At 46.2% G+C, this 16901-nt stretch overlaps 4 protein-coding genes across 8 annotated transcripts; 1 reads left to right on the top strand and 3 right to left on the bottom strand.

Moving 5' to 3' along the window:
* Positions 1 to 101: 101 nt before the first annotated feature.
* LOC4804989 (fas apoptotic inhibitory molecule 1) lies at positions 102 to 1799 on the bottom strand. 2 transcript variants are annotated; one of them, XM_015184860.2, is made up of 5 exons: positions 1462 to 1799; positions 1088 to 1258; positions 943 to 1008; positions 458 to 754; positions 102 to 398 (listed from the first exon to the last, which is right to left on the bottom strand). In XM_015184860.2, the coding sequence occupies exons 2-5, from the start codon at positions 1223 to 1225 to the stop codon at positions 207 to 209; spliced, it is 693 nt and encodes a 230-aa protein (XP_015040346.1). In that variant the 5' UTR covers positions 1226 to 1258; positions 1462 to 1799; the 3' UTR covers positions 102 to 206. The 2 variants fall into 2 exon arrangements, with proteins under 2 accessions (XP_015040346.1, XP_001361461.2); XM_001361424.4 differs by having other exon boundaries at positions 1088 to 1798.
* Positions 1800 to 3498: 1699 nt separating this feature from the next.
* Lap1 (leucine rich repeat containing protein 7 lap1) lies at positions 3499 to 8085 on the bottom strand. 2 transcript variants are annotated; one of them, XM_033379183.1, is made up of 6 exons: positions 7734 to 8085; positions 7408 to 7638; positions 7210 to 7345; positions 6857 to 7146; positions 5007 to 6797; positions 3499 to 4941 (listed from the first exon to the last, which is right to left on the bottom strand). In XM_033379183.1, exons 2-6 carry the CDS (start codon positions 7558 to 7560, stop codon positions 4765 to 4767), a joined length of 2547 nt encoding a protein of 848 aa, XP_033235074.1. In that variant the 5' UTR covers positions 7561 to 7638; positions 7734 to 8085; the 3' UTR covers positions 3499 to 4764. The 2 variants fall into 2 exon arrangements, with proteins under 2 accessions (XP_033235074.1, XP_001361460.2); XM_001361423.4 differs by having other exon boundaries at positions 7408 to 7618.
* Positions 8086 to 10565: 2480 nt separating this feature from the next.
* On the top strand, positions 10566 to 14867 carry Agps (alkyldihydroxyacetonephosphate synthase). 2 transcript variants are annotated; one of them, XM_015184858.2, is made up of 6 exons: positions 10566 to 10713; positions 12090 to 12383; positions 12741 to 12827; positions 12889 to 14077; positions 14148 to 14252; positions 14317 to 14867. In XM_015184858.2, the coding sequence occupies exons 2-6, from the start codon at positions 12256 to 12258 to the stop codon at positions 14713 to 14715; spliced, it is 1908 nt and encodes a 635-aa protein (XP_015040344.2). In that variant the 5' UTR covers positions 10566 to 10713; positions 12090 to 12255; the 3' UTR covers positions 14716 to 14867. The 2 variants fall into 2 exon arrangements, with proteins under 2 accessions (XP_015040344.2, XP_002138726.2); XM_002138690.4 differs by having other exon boundaries at positions 10581 to 10713; positions 12087 to 12383.
* Positions 11203 to 12068, bottom strand: LOC6898740 (uncharacterized). Of its 2 annotated transcripts, XR_004468940.1 has the most exons (3): positions 12054 to 12068; positions 11558 to 11983; positions 11203 to 11496 (listed from the first exon to the last, which is right to left on the bottom strand). XR_004468940.1 is itself a non-coding variant. In XM_002138691.3 (2 exons), the coding sequence occupies exon 2, from the start codon at positions 11493 to 11495 to the stop codon at positions 11331 to 11333; it is 165 nt and encodes a 54-aa protein (XP_002138727.2). In that variant the 5' UTR covers position 11496; positions 11558 to 11713; the 3' UTR covers positions 11203 to 11330. The 2 variants fall into 2 exon arrangements, 1 of the variants encoding a protein (XP_002138727.2); XM_002138691.3 differs by lacking the exon at positions 12054 to 12068 and having other exon boundaries at positions 11558 to 11713.
* Positions 14868 to 16901: the final 2034 nt, after the last annotated feature.

The following is a 16901-nucleotide window of genomic DNA, read 5'->3' as shown; positions in this document are numbered from 1 at the left end:
CTTTAGCATTTAACCTGTTTAATTGTTCAGTAGATATATCCTTATTCTTAATCAGAGAAAGCTTATTAAGAGTGGCTCCCACCCTGTCGTTTCACAACAAATCTGTTTTAATTTTTCAGTATTTATTTATTAACAATTGACAGTGAGAAAAAAATCAACAAATGCAAAACATTATCGTATTGTATCGTATCGCATCGATTCATGGATCAATTATTCTGCAGTATGGAGACGGGCTCTTGCATAATCTCCTGAATCTTTGCCTCTGGCACGGGCACTCCGTTGGCCAGCAGAGTGTGAACAATGCCATCATGTTTATTGCCACTTGAGCGTGCCTGCAGCACGAATTCCGTGTCCTGCAGCATGAACTTGGTGTCCGTGCCGCCGTGAACGAAAACAGACTGTGAAATGGGGGAATGCTTAGGGGAACCTCTCGTCTCTTGCCACACCTTTCACCTACCTCCTCCTCGCGCAGGTCATCGTTCACGTACAGACTCAGCGTGTCCAGCTTGAGCATTATTCGATACTCCTGGGCGGGTGTTTCGGAGGTGCTCGAAGAGTGGCCAGTGCTGAGCCAGAGCCGGTACTGACGTGTGACGTCCTCTGTGTACTGGTCGTGCGACTTGCCGTCGATGTACAGGGAGTACTCGTACTTGAAGCCAGGTGCTGGATCAACGCGTATAATGCAGCGGGACTGATCGATGTGAAAGGTGTCCTCACCGACCAGCTTGAACATCCAGTCGCGTCGCAGCACCTCCTGCAATGAGTTATGACAGTGCTCAGTGGGGGATAAAATGTAATCCACTTAAAAACAAAAACAAAACAAGTTTAATTCCATTTTCCGGGTTACGAATGCGAGCACAACAGTAATTACACGGCCATACACTATGCAAATACTTCACCCCACTCCCGTTTCCAGCTGGGGGTGGAAAGACGAAAACTTACCCGACCATTGACCCAAATCATGCGCCGCCCACTAGTTGTGCCATGTTCCAGCTCGATGCGGTACATCTAGGTAGCAAAGAAAGCACTATAGTATATATGTTTTATAGTTTTAAGTCGAGGTGTGGGGTGTTGGGTGCCTTGGTACCTTGCCATTGATGGGGACACACCATTGGGCCACTATATTCTGTTTGTTGTAGCGCTGGTCCTCGGGCACATGATCCTGCGTCATGATGGGCTGCGTGGCCAGATTCTCCAAGCGCAGTGTGGGCGACAGAAAAGACATTGACTCGATCCAACTCGTTCCCGCCCCCCTACTCTAAACCGCCGGGGAAGTAAAATAATCAATAGCGCCCATTAAAATTCAAGTAATTGCATTTAAAGTGCAACCAAAAAACTGGGGTTATACAACCGCCAGGAGCCTTGTCTTGTCAAAAGTTCAAAGAACTTTAAGGGATTGGGCTACGCAAAATCTAGATCTGGCTAGTTTCGTTTTACGGGTCAACAGCGATTGCTCCTTGCCTTCTTCTTGGGCCGACGAAGTAGACGCGATTTGGTTGGCTTTTGAATAAAGCCCGAAACTGCCACGAAACCGCAAGAACGAACCGCACGTTGGTAGCGCCAATGGCACACTAAACAACATACAATATAAGCCAAAAGGAGGAACTGAGGAAAAACTAGTTGGCCGCCTGCCTTTTGGCTTTGGGCTCTTGGCTCTTGGCTTTTGGTCGAGTCGAATCGCGTCGCGGTCGCGTTTGTCGGCCTTTGCTGCTTCTGCTGCTGGAAAAGCAAAAGAAAAGTGCAGAGAGCTGAGAACTGAGTACAGTAGAGCCAGCAGACGACGCCGTATGGCGCCAAAACAGAGTTGATTTGTTGCCCCTAGCCCTGGGTGTGTGTATCCACTCCTCAATACCCCCCCACTTGCGTCGTTGTTCGCATAAAAATAAACTTTGCGCCAAGTATGCAATGGTTTTTGCATTGCAATTGCCATGCCCATGCCCATCCCATGCCCTGAGCCGTGCTTCTGGAGAAGCTCCAATTGAGCGAATATACCCCTATGTACGAGTATGTACATATTTTATTCTAGATGACAATTATATGGCCCAGGGGGATACATTTCCACTCAGTCGTCCTCCTGCCCTATAGCCCAGGCCCCCAGGCCAGGGGGGGGCAATCGTCGCAAATTTGTCGCATTTTGTTTTGTTCCCATGTTTATGGCGCAACATTTTTTGGCCATAAATACACGCCGGAAATGCTAATGACTGATAGGATGGGGTAGGCAGGGTCAGGGCACGCGAGGGTTCGGAGGGAGGGAGAACTGCCACATTCCGTGGCAACAGCAGCAGCAGCAGACGAAGTGAAAGATGAGTTGGTGCCTCTGGCTGGCATTTCAATCGACCAGATCCGATATTGATAAATGTATTTGGGCCAGATTGTATAGGGAACCGAAAAGAAACTGGCAGCACATCATATGTCAAATCGAGTTGCTCGAAATCTATTCTCTGAACCAAGGGTTCACAGTGGGGTAACAAAAACATATGCCATCTCCCCGTCAGAGTCGCAACACGCGAAGGTCACTGGCAAAGCGCCGTTTGGAGTCGCTCGCTGTTGTAGTTGGATGTTAACGGCGCTGGTGGAGGGGGCGGGGTGTATGTGTATGTGGCAACAGCAAAAAGACACCAACCCACACAGATAACGAAACATTTGACAAGGACAAGGCCCGACACCCACCAGAGCACCACACTCTATCATCCCGGAGCTCAAAGTGTCCGTGTGTGTCGGTGCCTCCTTCTCTCTCTCTCTGTCTCTGTTTGTGTGTGTGTAATTATTATTATTAGTGATATATAAAAGAAATGTGTATGTATGCACACAGTCATCCTTTTTCCTGGCGCCCGCCAACGGCTTCTTCGACTCGATGCACAGTGGGTGCCGACAGAGTTTTTTTTGAGTAAAATCTATGGATATCAGTCGTCGATAGGGAGATAAAAGACTTGCTGCAAAAGAGATCTTCCGACAAGGATTGCTTATTGGATACTTTGGTGGTAATTGGTTTCCTTAAAAGATAAGTATCTTTATTATTAGTTCAGTTAGTTGAAGTATTGGCCCAGCGAATAGTCTGCCAAAGTATCACTCATTTATCCTTTCGATCACACTGTACAATATTCGGTTGCGCTTTTTCGTTGCCTACTTTCCAGTTGAATTTACCACCGCGCTGTTTGCACAGTTTTTATGCAAATATATTCTCCAAAAGTGCCGCAACATTCGTTGACGCTGATGATGTTGTTGTGGGCTGGGCACGTGGGGATTAGTGGTGTCCATACCCCATCCCGGAGTCCACTGCCGGATTGCGTGCCTCACTGGGTGTCGGGCTGGCTGGCACACAACAAATGTCGCCGACAATTAATTTCCATAGATAATTGCCTGTCGATAACGACAGCGGCAGCCCGGGGACATTAATCATTAGGCCCGGCTGTTGAGTAGCTGGTTGCTGGTGTTCTTGGTCTTTTCCGGCTCTGTTGTCTGCCGGCGGCTCGATAAGATTTAATCAAAACTATGGCGAAATGACAAAGTGAAAGTTGTATTTCAGTGATTTGTTGTAACGCTCTTAAATCAAATTGAATTGGCAAAATGTGTGCGCTGGCTTAAGTTAGCTAGATTTGTATGCATGTATGTGTGTGTGTGGTGTGGGGTGTGGAGGTGTGTGGTGTTCTATATACTAGATAAATTGAATGGATATAGGAGTGCAGTGCTCAACTTTGAATAACCAGCTACAATAGAACATAATACTGATCACAACGCCAATAGAATAGAACAATAGAATAGAATTCGCTCACTCGCTACTTTCGTTTCGTTAACAATTTTCCACGGAAAATAATGGTTGGTTCGATACATTCCTCTGAATTGGACAATAAATACGGAGTATGCGTATGTGTAAATATATATATATATATATCGAATTTATATTGCTGCACCATAACAACTAACATAAACAGCAACTATCCTTTGTTCGTAATCAATCGAGTAATTCGTCTATACATATTCTTAATTTTGGGGCACAAATTTGAACAACGCTGGGCGTAGAGTAGGCGCTAGTTGTAGGTATTTTTTTTGTCTGATTATCGTGTCTATATACTTGTTAATGTGCGTATATATACCTATAATCGACGCTAATTGCACTATTTCAATAAATACGAGTATTTAGTGCCGTCCGTGCCTCCCAGCTTGAGATACAAATGCGTTATACATTTTAGCTAGTTATTTCCGCTATGGGATCGAAGAAGTTCTAAATGTCTATAATTCATAATTGACACAACTAAATATTGCCTTTGCTGATCGCTTACATAACTATTTACAAAAAATACTGAGTAGCTTAAATTAGTTTTGGATAAATCAAAGCAAATACAGTCATTTAAAGTAACAAATTCATAGAACCACATTCGGAATCAAGCTTAAGTGTAAAATGAAATGATGAGTATACCACATTACAGACTATAAATACAAATATCATCCATATCATGAGGTTCTTCATCTAGTTGTCGAGTAGTTACTTCATCTAGGTATGTGGAAAATGGCAGTTTGGATGCACCTATCTATCAAATATGAAAAGCTTAGGCTCTGTTAGCTGGCAATAGTTTTCTATGACTGATCTGTGGATAGCCAGGGCGGAAGAGGGCGCGATTTATCAACTAACATTATGGTAGATCCAAGCGGTTTGATCCTATATCGGCGGCTATTTAGCTCATTTGAAAAATGCTGTAGAAAAATGCACAAAAAGTCTTCGGTCTCGTGATGGGAATCGGTTTGGGCTTAGAAACAAATGGTCCATCATTTTCTTGACAACATTATGTTCATGACAGTGCCACTGTTAAGCAGCACCCGTTTGGCATCCTTTAGATTGGCATTGGTCAGGTCGTAGCCGTCTATCTCAAGCAACTTGTCGTTGAGGCTCAACAGGCGAGCGGCGTTTGTGTTGGGCGTAACGGCACTCACAAAGATGCCCACCTAAAAAAAGGCAACAATTAGAGTTCATTTCATCACGTAAACAGAATTGGCATGAAAATACTCACGTGATTGAGCAGCTCAGCTACTTCAAAGCCCATGCTGTTCTCCCATTTGAGGGTAACCTGCTTGACCGTCGGATTCTTGTGGACGCCAAAGATCCAGGTTGACTTTTTGTGACTTGCTCTGGAAGTGTTGTTGGTGGCCGTGGAGTTCATCGAGTGCTGCGACAAGCTATCATCCAGCTCTTCCTCCTCGTCCTCGGGGCTCTGCTCCAGATTGCTGACATTGTTTTGGTAGTCCAGCTGTTCGATGGGCTCTTCTTCCTGGGCACCGATCGCCGTGGTCTTAAAGTTGCTATTCAGAGCATCCTGATAGATCGTTTGCTCCATCTGCTGCTGCTGCTGCTGTTGCTTGCGCTGTCTCATGGACTCGTAGAGATTAAGATCCTCTGGCGTTTTCTTGGTATATACTCTAGCTATATGGTAGGGTGGCGGCTCTAATCGAGGTGGCGGCACTGCCTGCTGCTGCTGCTGTGGCTGCAAGGGCTGCAATTCGTATTCCTGGTCACCGTTCAGATGTGTGGTGGGTAAGGTGTTGGCCTCGACGTACAACTGCTGATAGTGCGCCTCGTAGTTGACCAGGGGCAGGCCGTAGTACTCTTGTGTAGGAACCGGAAGCTGCTGCGTCGTAGTCGGCTGCTGATAGACACCGTAGATGTGAGCGTTCTCCGGCGCAACGCCGTATATTGCACTTGCCGCGGCCTGATCCACAACATCTTGCTCGGCATTGGTATGGTCGGTATCACAGTGAACTTGGCCATTGGGCACTACGCGGGCCTCCCTCACCTCATTGGCGTTTGCCGACGTCGCTGCTGCCTGGGCTTGCCTAACGTATTTCGCCATTTGGCGCAGCTCCTTGGGATACGGAGTGGGCGATCGCATCAATCGAACCGACCCCGCCATCTGGTCCGGCGTTGGTGTTGGCGGTGCAGCTACGTAGCTGGGATAACTGGGCGCCGGCTGCGTTTTGGCATTGCTCAATATGGTGGCCTCCTCGGCAAAGCAGATGCGCCGCGAAGGACTTGCATGCGGATGCTGCTGATTGGCGTACACAAACTCGTACTGCTCTTGGGCCTGCTGCTGGGCCTGCATACTGTTCATCTTGAAGGTGACCTGGGGCAGCATGAAGCAGGTCAACTGTGTCTTTGTACTGGCATCCAAGTATTGCAGAGGCACCAGGGGCTGCGACTGATTGTCGCTTAGCCACAGTGAGGTGAGATTCACTAGGTTCAGCATGGAGACGGGCAGCGCATTGATATAGTTGTTGACCACGTTGATGACCTTCAGCTTTCCCAGGTTTCCGATGTTTTGGGGCAGCGCGGACAACTGATTGTTGGCCATACTCAAGACACTCAGCTGCTGGCAGCTGCAAAGCTCGTCGGGCAACTGGCGGAGCTGATTCTCATCGGCGAAGAGAAACCGCAGACTTCGCAGCATTCCAATGGTGCTGGGCAGGCGGATCAACTTGTTGTGGCTGAGGACCAGCTCCTCCAGCTGCTCCAAGTAGCTGATGCTATCGGGAAGCTCTGTCAGCCCGTTCGACTCGCACTTGAACGTCACCAGAGACTTTAGCATGCCGACGCTGAAGGGGAATGCTTCCAGGTTGTTGGAGCAAATTGATAGAACTTCCACATTCCGCCAGTTGCTCAGCTCGCTGGGCAGTGTGTCCAGAAGATTGCCGTTGGCCTCAAAGTGCTGGAGTTCGCGCAGTTTACCAATGTTGGCGGACACGCGGCGAATTTGATTGAAGTCGATCCACAGCTCTCGCAAGGATTTCAGCTCTCCAACGACTTCGGGCTGCAAATGATTTAAAATTTATGTGGTTCTTAATGAGGTGGTTCTGTGTGTTCACTCACAAGCTCTGTGAACTCATTGCCTCCAATGTCCAGTCGCTGTAGATTCACTAGCCGCACCATAGACTTGGGAAGCGTGATGAGATTGTTGAGACGTAGCTCGAGAATCCTCAGATTGACCAGCCGTCCAAAGTTGGCTGGAAGAAACTCCAGGTACGTTTCGTTCAACAGCAGCTCCTGCAGGGATATGAGCGAGGTAACTGCATCTGGAAGACGTTGTAGGCTGTTGCAACTCAGATCCAGTCGGGTTAAATGCTTGCAGGCCTTGATTTCATCGGGTACATTTACAATCACTGAAAGGACACAATTATCCATGAGCATCTTTTAGCAGATATAGAGTTCTTATTCTCACTCACGATTCCGATTGAGATCCAAATTCTGTAGCTGGCGCAGACTACCAATGGCCTGGGGAATGCTCTCCAGATTGTTGCTGTTCACATGGAGCACACGTAGGCCCTGGCAGTAAAACAACTGCGGTGGCAAAGATTGCAGCTGAAGAAGGCAAAAGGAACGTTAGCAGGAAGCAGTCTCCAACAAAGTGGCTCTGGACTCACCCGGGTGGTGCTCAGGTAGAGCTCCTCCAGCGTCCGCTCGTGCTGCCAGACCTCGGGGAAGTCGGTGAGCGGTGTATTGCTATAGTCCAGCTTGTCAATCACCTCCTCGTGCTTGAATTTGAAGCAAGGAAAGCATTTGCTCAGGAGCGGCATCTTTAGTTGTACATATGTATATTGCTAGTCGTTCGATATTAAGGCACGGTTCGGGTGGCTGCAAAGGAAGAAGAGCAACTGTCAGATATGTATGTACACACCGCATGCATATATGGTGCGGTAAAGCAGGCTGGCCTAATGGGGTCGACACGAGGGCTTGGCGCATAGCTCACCTATGATTCATCGCCGAAGTTGGAGCATTACTGTGGGTCCTGCTCCATTACATTCCAAAGCCATTGACATTCTTCTCTTTTCTCGGCTTGTTATTGTTCTGTCCACCAACACTAACATGCACACACACACCCACACTGACATACACAAAAGAGACTTCTTAAGCCTCTCTTTGTTGCTCTTGTGCAGCCACCTGGCTATGCTTGTGGTTTCCCCTAAACTTTCATACTAATTAAATATTATTCGGTTTTTTTTTAAACCATTTATTGCGGTTTTATTTAATGTTTTTCACTTAAAACGGCAAGCAGTGTGACCGAAATATACCGAAACATACCATCTCATTTAAAAAATATACCGTAAATATACTGACGAATTCAAGTTCTTATAACATATTCATCGTTTTTGATATTCCATCGAATATTACTAGCTATATAGAACATTTAGCCATGCCCATATAATTTTATACGATTAATGAATAGATATTCTACAAGATTGGTTAGTTTTTATTTGTTGCTTTTATTGTATTTTGACTAAAACAAGGTTTAAACAAAATAGCTCAACAAAAAATCAGTTGCAATGTTGCTGGTAGTTAAAGACATGATGCGTGTATAGGTCTTTGTGCACCCTATTTTGTTAATTTTATATGTAGATCAAACGTAATTTATTAAGACCTTTTATCAAATTGATATGTTTTCGACTTATTCATGTGTATTATTAGTATCTTGTATATATTTATGTCGATCCTGATACCTACGGATTCTTGGAAGACAAACGTATTCACAGTTCTATAACATCCATTTCCCCCAGGGTATTTGTGCATGGAATTAGCAACATTTGTGCATGGAATTAGCAACATTTGTGCATGGAATGGGACTCCTTGTTGCCTAAAGCGAACTGGGGCGAACTGCGGCGAACTGCGGCGAATTCAAATTTTCTCATATTCTTTGTTCCGTTGAATAATACTCTTTATATAGAACATTTAGCCATGCCCACTCAATTTTGTACGATTGACGAATCAATTCTATACATGATTGGCCTATTCGAAATACTTGCATTTATTGGATTTCTGTATAACATTGAAAATTAAATTAATAGATTGATGAAATTGACAAAAATACCATGGGAGCGCGGCGAAAATCAGTATTTCTACAGTATGACCCTCAGAACAGCACCGAAATATACGGTCTCATTTGAAAAATATACCGTAAATATACTGATGAATTCATCATCGTTATCGTTCATCATTATCGATGCTGTTATTGATTACAAAATTGATATCGATTCTGTTATTATCGCTGGCTTAGTTCAGAAGTTGACAAATAGATGTCGCCAGAAAGTAGCCGTTTGGCTTCAAAAAAAGCAAAGCCAAAACAAACAAAAAGGCTTAGTTTTAAAAACGCAGTGCATTTAATATTTGTTTCCACTTCCTGGCTGCGTGCGCGTGTGCTCACTTTTGATAACGAAGGTGTGTAAACTTGGCAATAAAGTAAGCAACCAATCAGGGAAAAAAAGGCATTTTCGAAGTTTCAAAGTACAAATAGATTTGCATCAACTTATGAAAACTCTCCCTTCTGATTGGGGAATATATGATTCTGATTGGCTTCAAAATAAGACACCCTCTGGAGTTGAATTTGATTTTCTAGCTGAATGCGAAAATTGTGTCCCAACGTGTGGAAACGAAGTTGGAAACGTGGTTGAAGTAAAGTAAATGTAAATGTAAAGTAAATGTAAAAGTAAATGTAAAGCGAAATCCCATGTGAGTAAGATAGATTTACAATTACTTTACTTCTCTTTCAGAAGTTTTTACAATGCCCAAAAAACTGTTTTACTCAAACTTTTAATACTATACTTTGCAGGTAAAAATTGAAAAAAAAAATTCAACGCCACTGTGTATATATATGTTTTTTTTCAATGTATATATATCTCTTATATAGGAGATGAGATAGGATACCTATCCTATCCTATCCGGGGTGGACTCCATCCGGGTTGGGAGTATCCAACACCGAGACTCCCAAGAGTGTTGCCATAAACTTGTATGGACTTAATTTGAACATTCGACGACCCTCCATCGACATATCTGATATAATGTCGGTCACCATAGCCGTTATGGCAAGGCCGGATAGCTCCAGGTCGGTGCTATTGAGTCGGTTCAGTGTGGTGAATGGTAGGAAAGGATAGGAACAAACACGTGCAATAAGATGCTTCAACTGTGTAAGATCCTCTGCAATCCGGTTCTGGAAATCCACGCGCACAGGTGGGAACTCCGTATCCCGCCATTTTGCCGCAGTGAAATGAAAATTGTAAACGGGGCTCAGTACTCTGTCGACAACGCGATATTTTGCCAAAATCTTCCGCAGATGTACGATATCCCAAAGTACTGGGTACTCCCTGGCGGCGCTCACTCTCGTCAGCAAATTGGCGGGGCATCCATCAGATATGATGCCCATCAGCCGGTTATCACTTTTGATAACGAAGGTGTGTAAACTTGGCAATAAAGTAAGCAACCAATCAGGGAAAAAAGGCATTTTCGAAGTTTCAAAGTACAAGTATTCGAATACCGAATAGCCGCCAATTAAAGGCCTGCCCGATGCCCCATCCCACAATAAACTTTGACCGGTCAGTGTCGTCAGGTTTTCATGTGTCGTTGTGAGAAAATTGTACAAATAACGGCCACTTTGTTGTTAATTTTTGTTTTTTTTTTTGTTTTTGTGTCGTTGAAGCATTGACGAATTTACACTTCAGACAATTGTTAAACTATACAGCATAGTGCAAATAGCTACGTAACAGCTATTTGCAAGAGAAAACATTGTGCGAGACAGTGTGGATCGGTAAATGAAGGTGGAGATTGGAGATCTCTCAGTTTCGGTTTAAAAGCTGTACGCTGCAGTTGATTCCCTTTCCGCCGGATAAGTCGTTGTGAGTGGATATGGATCGGATTGTGAATGGATTATGGTTCCGTATTGCCCCGAAATGTTGATTAAAGTGCGTCCCTCTAAGGTTTCTAAATACATATACTATAATGTCGTTTATTGTTTAAATTGGATCCAATGCCCACTGCTGTTTTTCCCACAGTTTACCTAGTGGATTCGCCTTGTTAGTTAACCCCATAACGGTTCGATTTACATGAAAAATTAACAAACATCTGCTATGGCTTTCACAACCAATTATCACCGTTCAGCGGTATTCTGTATATACCACACGTATCTTTAATATAGTTCTCGTAGGACGTCATATACAATTAAAACCACCTGTCGGTCTCCATTTCATTGAAATAACTATTCTATGATTCACACTGGCACACGCACCATAAAGACGATAGCAGTGCGATACGGAAACGGGTAGTACAACCCCCAAGCCGAATCCACCCCCAATTGGGCGGAAATATGTACATACATACGTACATATATCAGGCTCTCCCTGGGCTGGGCTCTTGTCAGGGCAGGTTCATCCCCAATAAGAAAGAGAGCAGTGTAAGAGAGCGAATCGGTTGGATATCGGTTTTTATTGCATCTTTTGTGTAATTCTAATGAGTCTTCAATAATATCTTCTGGGAATTTTTCTCCCACAGAAGATCTTGATTAATTTTGATTTGAACACCACTACTTCTTCGTGCCCTTGCCCTTCTTAGAGCCCTTCGACTGCTTCACTGGTGACGTCTCCGGTGCTGATGCAGTGGAGGTGGCCAGTGCCGGATCGGTACTGGGGGCTTTCTCTTGGGCCCCCTTTTTGGAGCTCTTGGCCGAATCTTTCTTCTTGGACGGCATGCTGTAGTGGATAGACTATGAATTTTTGCGTTGTAACAATAGTTATTTTTGATTTTTTATACCTTCAATTAATTTTGAAAAATGCAAAAAAAAAGTTTGTTTTCGTAAAACCGATAGCACAAAAATTGATGCGTAGCTCTCGGAATTTGGGCAAGAACTGATTTTACAAATGCTAATGATTATGCTTCTTAGAAACATACTAATTCAGGATTGCTTTGTTTTTGATTTTCTTTTGAATCCGAACCGTTTCGTGAATCGGTTGACGAATCAAATTAATTCAACCGCCGCCCTCATTTGGCGCCTGCCACGGGGGGCTGCTACTCTCCAGCCTTGCGCAGTGGGACTTTTGCTCTCCCACTCTCTCTCTCTCTCTCTCTATGTGTTTCCGGGTCCGTGCGACCAATGCTTTAATTTTCCTGCATTTGTGAAAACGAAGCCAAAGAGCGTGCACCAAGACCTAGGGCCGCCAAAGTTTTCTAGTGCAATTTCTGTTTAAGTAATTTTAGTTATTAGTGCAAAAGTACAACTAATTCATAAGCAATTATAGGCGCACAATACCTAATAGATAAATCATTTTACAATACAAACAAGCAGGCGACGTTTATTCCGACATCACGCTACGTCGAATAAAACATAATATCGATTTTGGGCTCACGTGAAAGCCGGATAGCGTTTTCAAAACTCCGACGGGCTGTGCGACTTGTGTCTAAAAGTATTATAAATAAACTACGCCAAGTGCAATAAACTTGAAAAGTGAATAATGGCAGCCAAACGGAATAATGTCACCACAGACGTGCCGGAATCATCTGTGGCGCCGGCCGAAGGAACCGCCCTCACCCTGGACACACGCGTTTCTCTTCGCGTGGATAGTGTCATACCCAAAAAGCGGTGAGTCCATTGTTCATACTGGAATACCCTTACAGGGGGTACGGTGCCTGCTTTGGACACTGTGTACATACAGGCATTATTCTTGTTTATATGAAAAATGCATTCTCTATAGCCATGTTCGTCTGTCTGTTTCCATGCGTGTCTAAAATATATCTTTCTGAAGTTTTGAGCTGTCAAAAGTATTGTCTATGAATTGACTAAAAACTAGTCCACCACTAACTAGTTATAGCATAAAAAACACCGATTTGTTGGCTCTTCTGCGAGAGATAGACTATTTTAGACTAGCTTCCAGGGAATTTCCATATTTCTTACCAATAATTACTGATTCTTGATCCATATTATTTTTTCCTAAAACAGACAAGAAACGTTGAAGTGGTTTGGCTGGGGCTATAACGACTCCCAGTTCTATGGCCAGGATGGCATCATCTGTTTTCGTGGTGACAAGTGAGTATCCATGGCAAAGGTAGTAGACTCGATTCTGAGCTGTTTAATCTCTCTGAAATAGATACCCCTTGGGTGGATGCGAACTGCGGAACTTTACCAAATGGGTGGAGAAAAAATTCGAGCTTACTGTGGACCCCAGCAAGCCGTATCCCCAGCTGCCGCAGACGTATCCAAGACCCGTGGAGAATGCGCCCTTTCTGACCGAGCTGCGGGGCAGCACCAAGGTGGAGCACTCGCTGGAAGGAATTGACCGTCTGATTCGATGCCACGGCCAGACTCTGAACGACATCTACAGCCTGTGGCACAACAAATTTCATCGCATACCCGACATAGTGGTGTGGCCACACTGCCACGACGAGGTGGTCCAGCTGGTGCGTCTGGCCCACAAGCACAATGTGATGATGGTGCCTTACGGCGGGGGCACGAGTGTATCTGGAGCAATCACATGTCCGCAGGAGGAGAAGCGAACGATTTGTGCCTTGGATACGTCCCAGATGAATCGGCTGCTGTGGCTCAACCGGGAAAACCTAACCGTCTGCTTTGAAGCGGGCATTGTGGGCCAGGATCTGGAAAGGGTCCTGCGCGAGCAGGGACTCACGGTAGGCCACGAGCCCGACTCCTACGAGTTCAGCACCCTCGGCGGCTGGGTGGCCACCCGGGCCTCGGGCATGAAGAAGAACGTCTACGGCAACATCGAAGATCTCGTGGTGCGGGTGCGCATGGTGACCCCGACCGGAACCCTGGAGCGTGAGTGCAGTGCCCCGCGCGTGAGCTGCGGCCCGGACTTTAATCACGTCATCCTCGGATCGGAGGGAACGCTGGGTGTGATCACGGAGGTGGTGTTGAAGGTGCGTCCCCTGCCAGTGGTCAAGCGCTACGGCTCGCTTGCCTTTCCCAACTTCGAGCAGGGAGTGCTTTTCATGCGGGAGGTGGCCCTACGACGCTGCCAGCCCGCCTCCGTCCGGCTGATGGACAACGAGCAGTTCATGTTCGGCCAGGCCCTCAAGCCGGAGAAGAGCTGGTGGACCAGTCTGGTGGATGGACTGAAGCAGCGCTATGTCACCGCCTGGAAGGGCATCGACCTCAGCGAGATCTGTGCCGCCACCCTGCTCTTCGAGGGTGACCTCAAGGATGTGAAGCGGCAGGAGGCCATCATTTACGAGATCGCAGCAAAGTTCAAGGGCTTTCCTGCTGGCGGACAGAACGGCGAACGTGGCTACATACTGACCTTTGTGATTGCCTATATCAGGGTGAGCCACAAGCCGTCCCTATTTAATCTTCGTTCCCGAAACACTTAAGCAATTTCCGGTTTCTCCGTAGGATTTTGGCCTGCATCAGGGAATTGTGGCGGAATCATTTGAGACGTCGGTGCCTTGGGATCGTTGCAGTCTGCTCTGTCGATCTGTCAAGCAGCGTGTGGTATCGGTAAGCACATGTCATATCTGTTATGCAGAATCTTCTTAATTCATTCGTTGTCTATGCCATCCAGGAATGCCACAAGCGTCGAATTACGTTCTACACGATATCGTGTCGGGTGACCCAGACCTACGATGCCGGGGCCTGCATCTACTTCTACTTTGGCTTTCGCTGCGTGGACGTGGCCAATCCCGTGGAGCTGTTCGAGGCCATCGAGCACAGTGCCCGCGATGAGATCCTCTCCTGCGGTGGCTCGTTGTCCCACCACCACGGTGTGGGCAAGATCCGCAGCAACTGGTATCGCAAGGCGGTCACCGATACGGGCAGCTCCCTGTACTCGGCGACCAAGCGGCATCTAGATCCGAAGAATATCTTTGCTTTGGGCAATCTCCTGCCGCTGGAGGAGGATATACAGAAGGCAGCAGCACCATCGCCAGCATCGCCAGCATCACCACCGAAAGCCAAACTTTAGAGAATTGTTCGTAGAGTTGTGTCCTTAGTCCTTAGTCCTTGTACTATTCTGAATCCCATCACTGATTTCCTATTAGCTTTTGTGGTTTGTGTTATTTTTGTAACGGGCTCATGTTTTCAATGGGTTTTTATAAATAAATGGAATATTTGTAACTTGTACTGAGTGCACTGAGAGAAACTACAAATTCTCCTCTCACAAGATGCGTCTGCAGAGATGGTCATTGATAAATGTCGTTTTTACCAGTGCAGGCTCTGCAGGAGAGGCTCACTTAAGCCAGTTCCAGACATGGCCAATCCCCACGTGTGTGTGCGTGTCGGGGCCTCAGACCAAATTCAAATTGTCGATCATTGTCTTCTCATCTGCTCATCGAAGTCATTTGCGGCTGACGGAGCAGCGTCCGCGCCAGGAGATCAAATGTCATCAAGTTGTCAACTTCGTTAGCATGCCGCAAGGCACAGGCAAGCAGGCAGCAAGCGGCAAGCAGCATTCAGCATCTCCCTCTTGGCGCACTCCTTGGAACATGGCTAATGGGAATGTGGCAGGCAGGCAGGCAGGCAAGCAGGCAGGCAGCTGCTTATTGATGGTCGGAGAGGAGTCGTCGTCGACTGTCTGGGCTTGTTACCCCGGCCAGTGGGTATCCATGTCCATGTGCATGGCCCCTAAGCGCCTTTTGGACACGCAAATACACACATACGTACTATACATGGGAGGACTATAAATAAAGATTACAATCAACCAAAAGTTGGCCAAAAGGAGTCCCGTCTAAGCCACGGGACAGCCGCCTGGAAATTGTCAGCAATTAACCCGCGGGTCAGTCGCAGTCGCATTCGCAGTCCTTCCCGCCGTGATTTATGCCCCCAAGCAGCCTTAAAGTCACACACAATCCAGACAGGCCAAGAGAGAGTACGATAGAGAGATGGAGGGAGAGAGCAGATAAATGCCATCCTGACGCATTCTCAGAGAATAAAACAAAGTTGGATGCGGCCTGATGGATTTGCTACCTAAGTGGAAGAGGGAGGGAGATGTGCATACCTCATTTGCATGGAGTGATCTGCAGAGAGAGAGAGAGGGAGGGAGAGATCAGTTCTGTTGCATCCAAGGTGTATTTAAACAAGGTGAGGCAGTCAAGAGTTTGGCATACGTCCAGTGAAATGTATTAGACAAAAAGGCAAACAATTAAATAACTCATTCGATTCGGGAGAGCACTCTCTGGAAATTCCTCACCTTCTGTTAACACACTTTGTATGCAATGAAGAAATTCCGAAGAGAACACAATGCCTTGCTCTTACCAACAACAACAACAACAACATCAGCAGTGTTTAAGCCAAGCTAACCCATTAAAGCCGTCTGCCCACGCTCGGCTGACGTCGCCGTCGCTGCCTTGGTTTCCGTTGCCTCGGCAGCGGGCCGAGTCGCACCTGGCGCTCAGTCGCAACTTTGGCGACCGAGCAACAACATCACGTCGCAGGAAACGAACCACTCGCGTGACAGTTCCACAGAAGTTGTAGTTGTTATTAGAACTGTTCTGCGAGCGAGAGAGAGAGAGAGAGCGAGAGAGCGTGCAGTAAGTGTGAGAGCAACTCCGAAAGAAAGAGATCTCCTCCCAGCATCAGTCGGCGGCACCACTTCTCTTGTTCGTGCTGCATTTGCTCTTCGTATGTGTTGCCTGCAACATCGTGGCGCGGCTTTCGATTTCCTCTTACTGTTTTTGCCGTTGCATTCGTCTGTAAACAAACGTGCGTGTGTGTGTGTGTTGTGTTGTGGGAAAAATGCAACAAATTATATGGCCGCTGGTTTTTGTGTTTTTTGTTAATTAAAAACGTTTTGTCGCTTGTAATTGAGCCTCTAATGGGCCGCAAAAACAGTGAAACAGGTGCGTGAGCATCAGCCAAAACGAGTCCACGCTAAAGCGAGTCACTAAAGAAAAAACAAACAGAAAACATAGAAAATAAATCCATTAAAAGTGCATTAGAAACATGATCAACCTTTCCACCACGTCCCAGAGAGAGAGAGAGAGAGAGACAGACATTCTAACTGCCTTTCATCAGTCAACCCATCAGTCAGGCACTCATTCACTTTGTCAGTTTTAATGCACCTGCCATGACTCGTCATAAGCCAGAGATGCCCCTTAATGCGTCTCGAACTCTCGAGCGAACCGGCCTTTGGAGTCATTAAAAAGAAACAAT

This window comes from Drosophila pseudoobscura, chromosome 3, assembly GCF_009870125.1.
Source record: "Drosophila pseudoobscura strain MV-25-SWS-2005 chromosome 3, UCI_Dpse_MV25, whole genome shotgun sequence".
In the NCBI taxonomy this organism is placed as follows: domain Eukaryota; kingdom Metazoa; phylum Arthropoda; class Insecta; order Diptera; family Drosophilidae; genus Drosophila; species Drosophila pseudoobscura.
The sequence above is the reverse complement of the archived record's forward strand: the minus strand, read 5'-3'. Positions and strand labels throughout refer to the sequence as shown.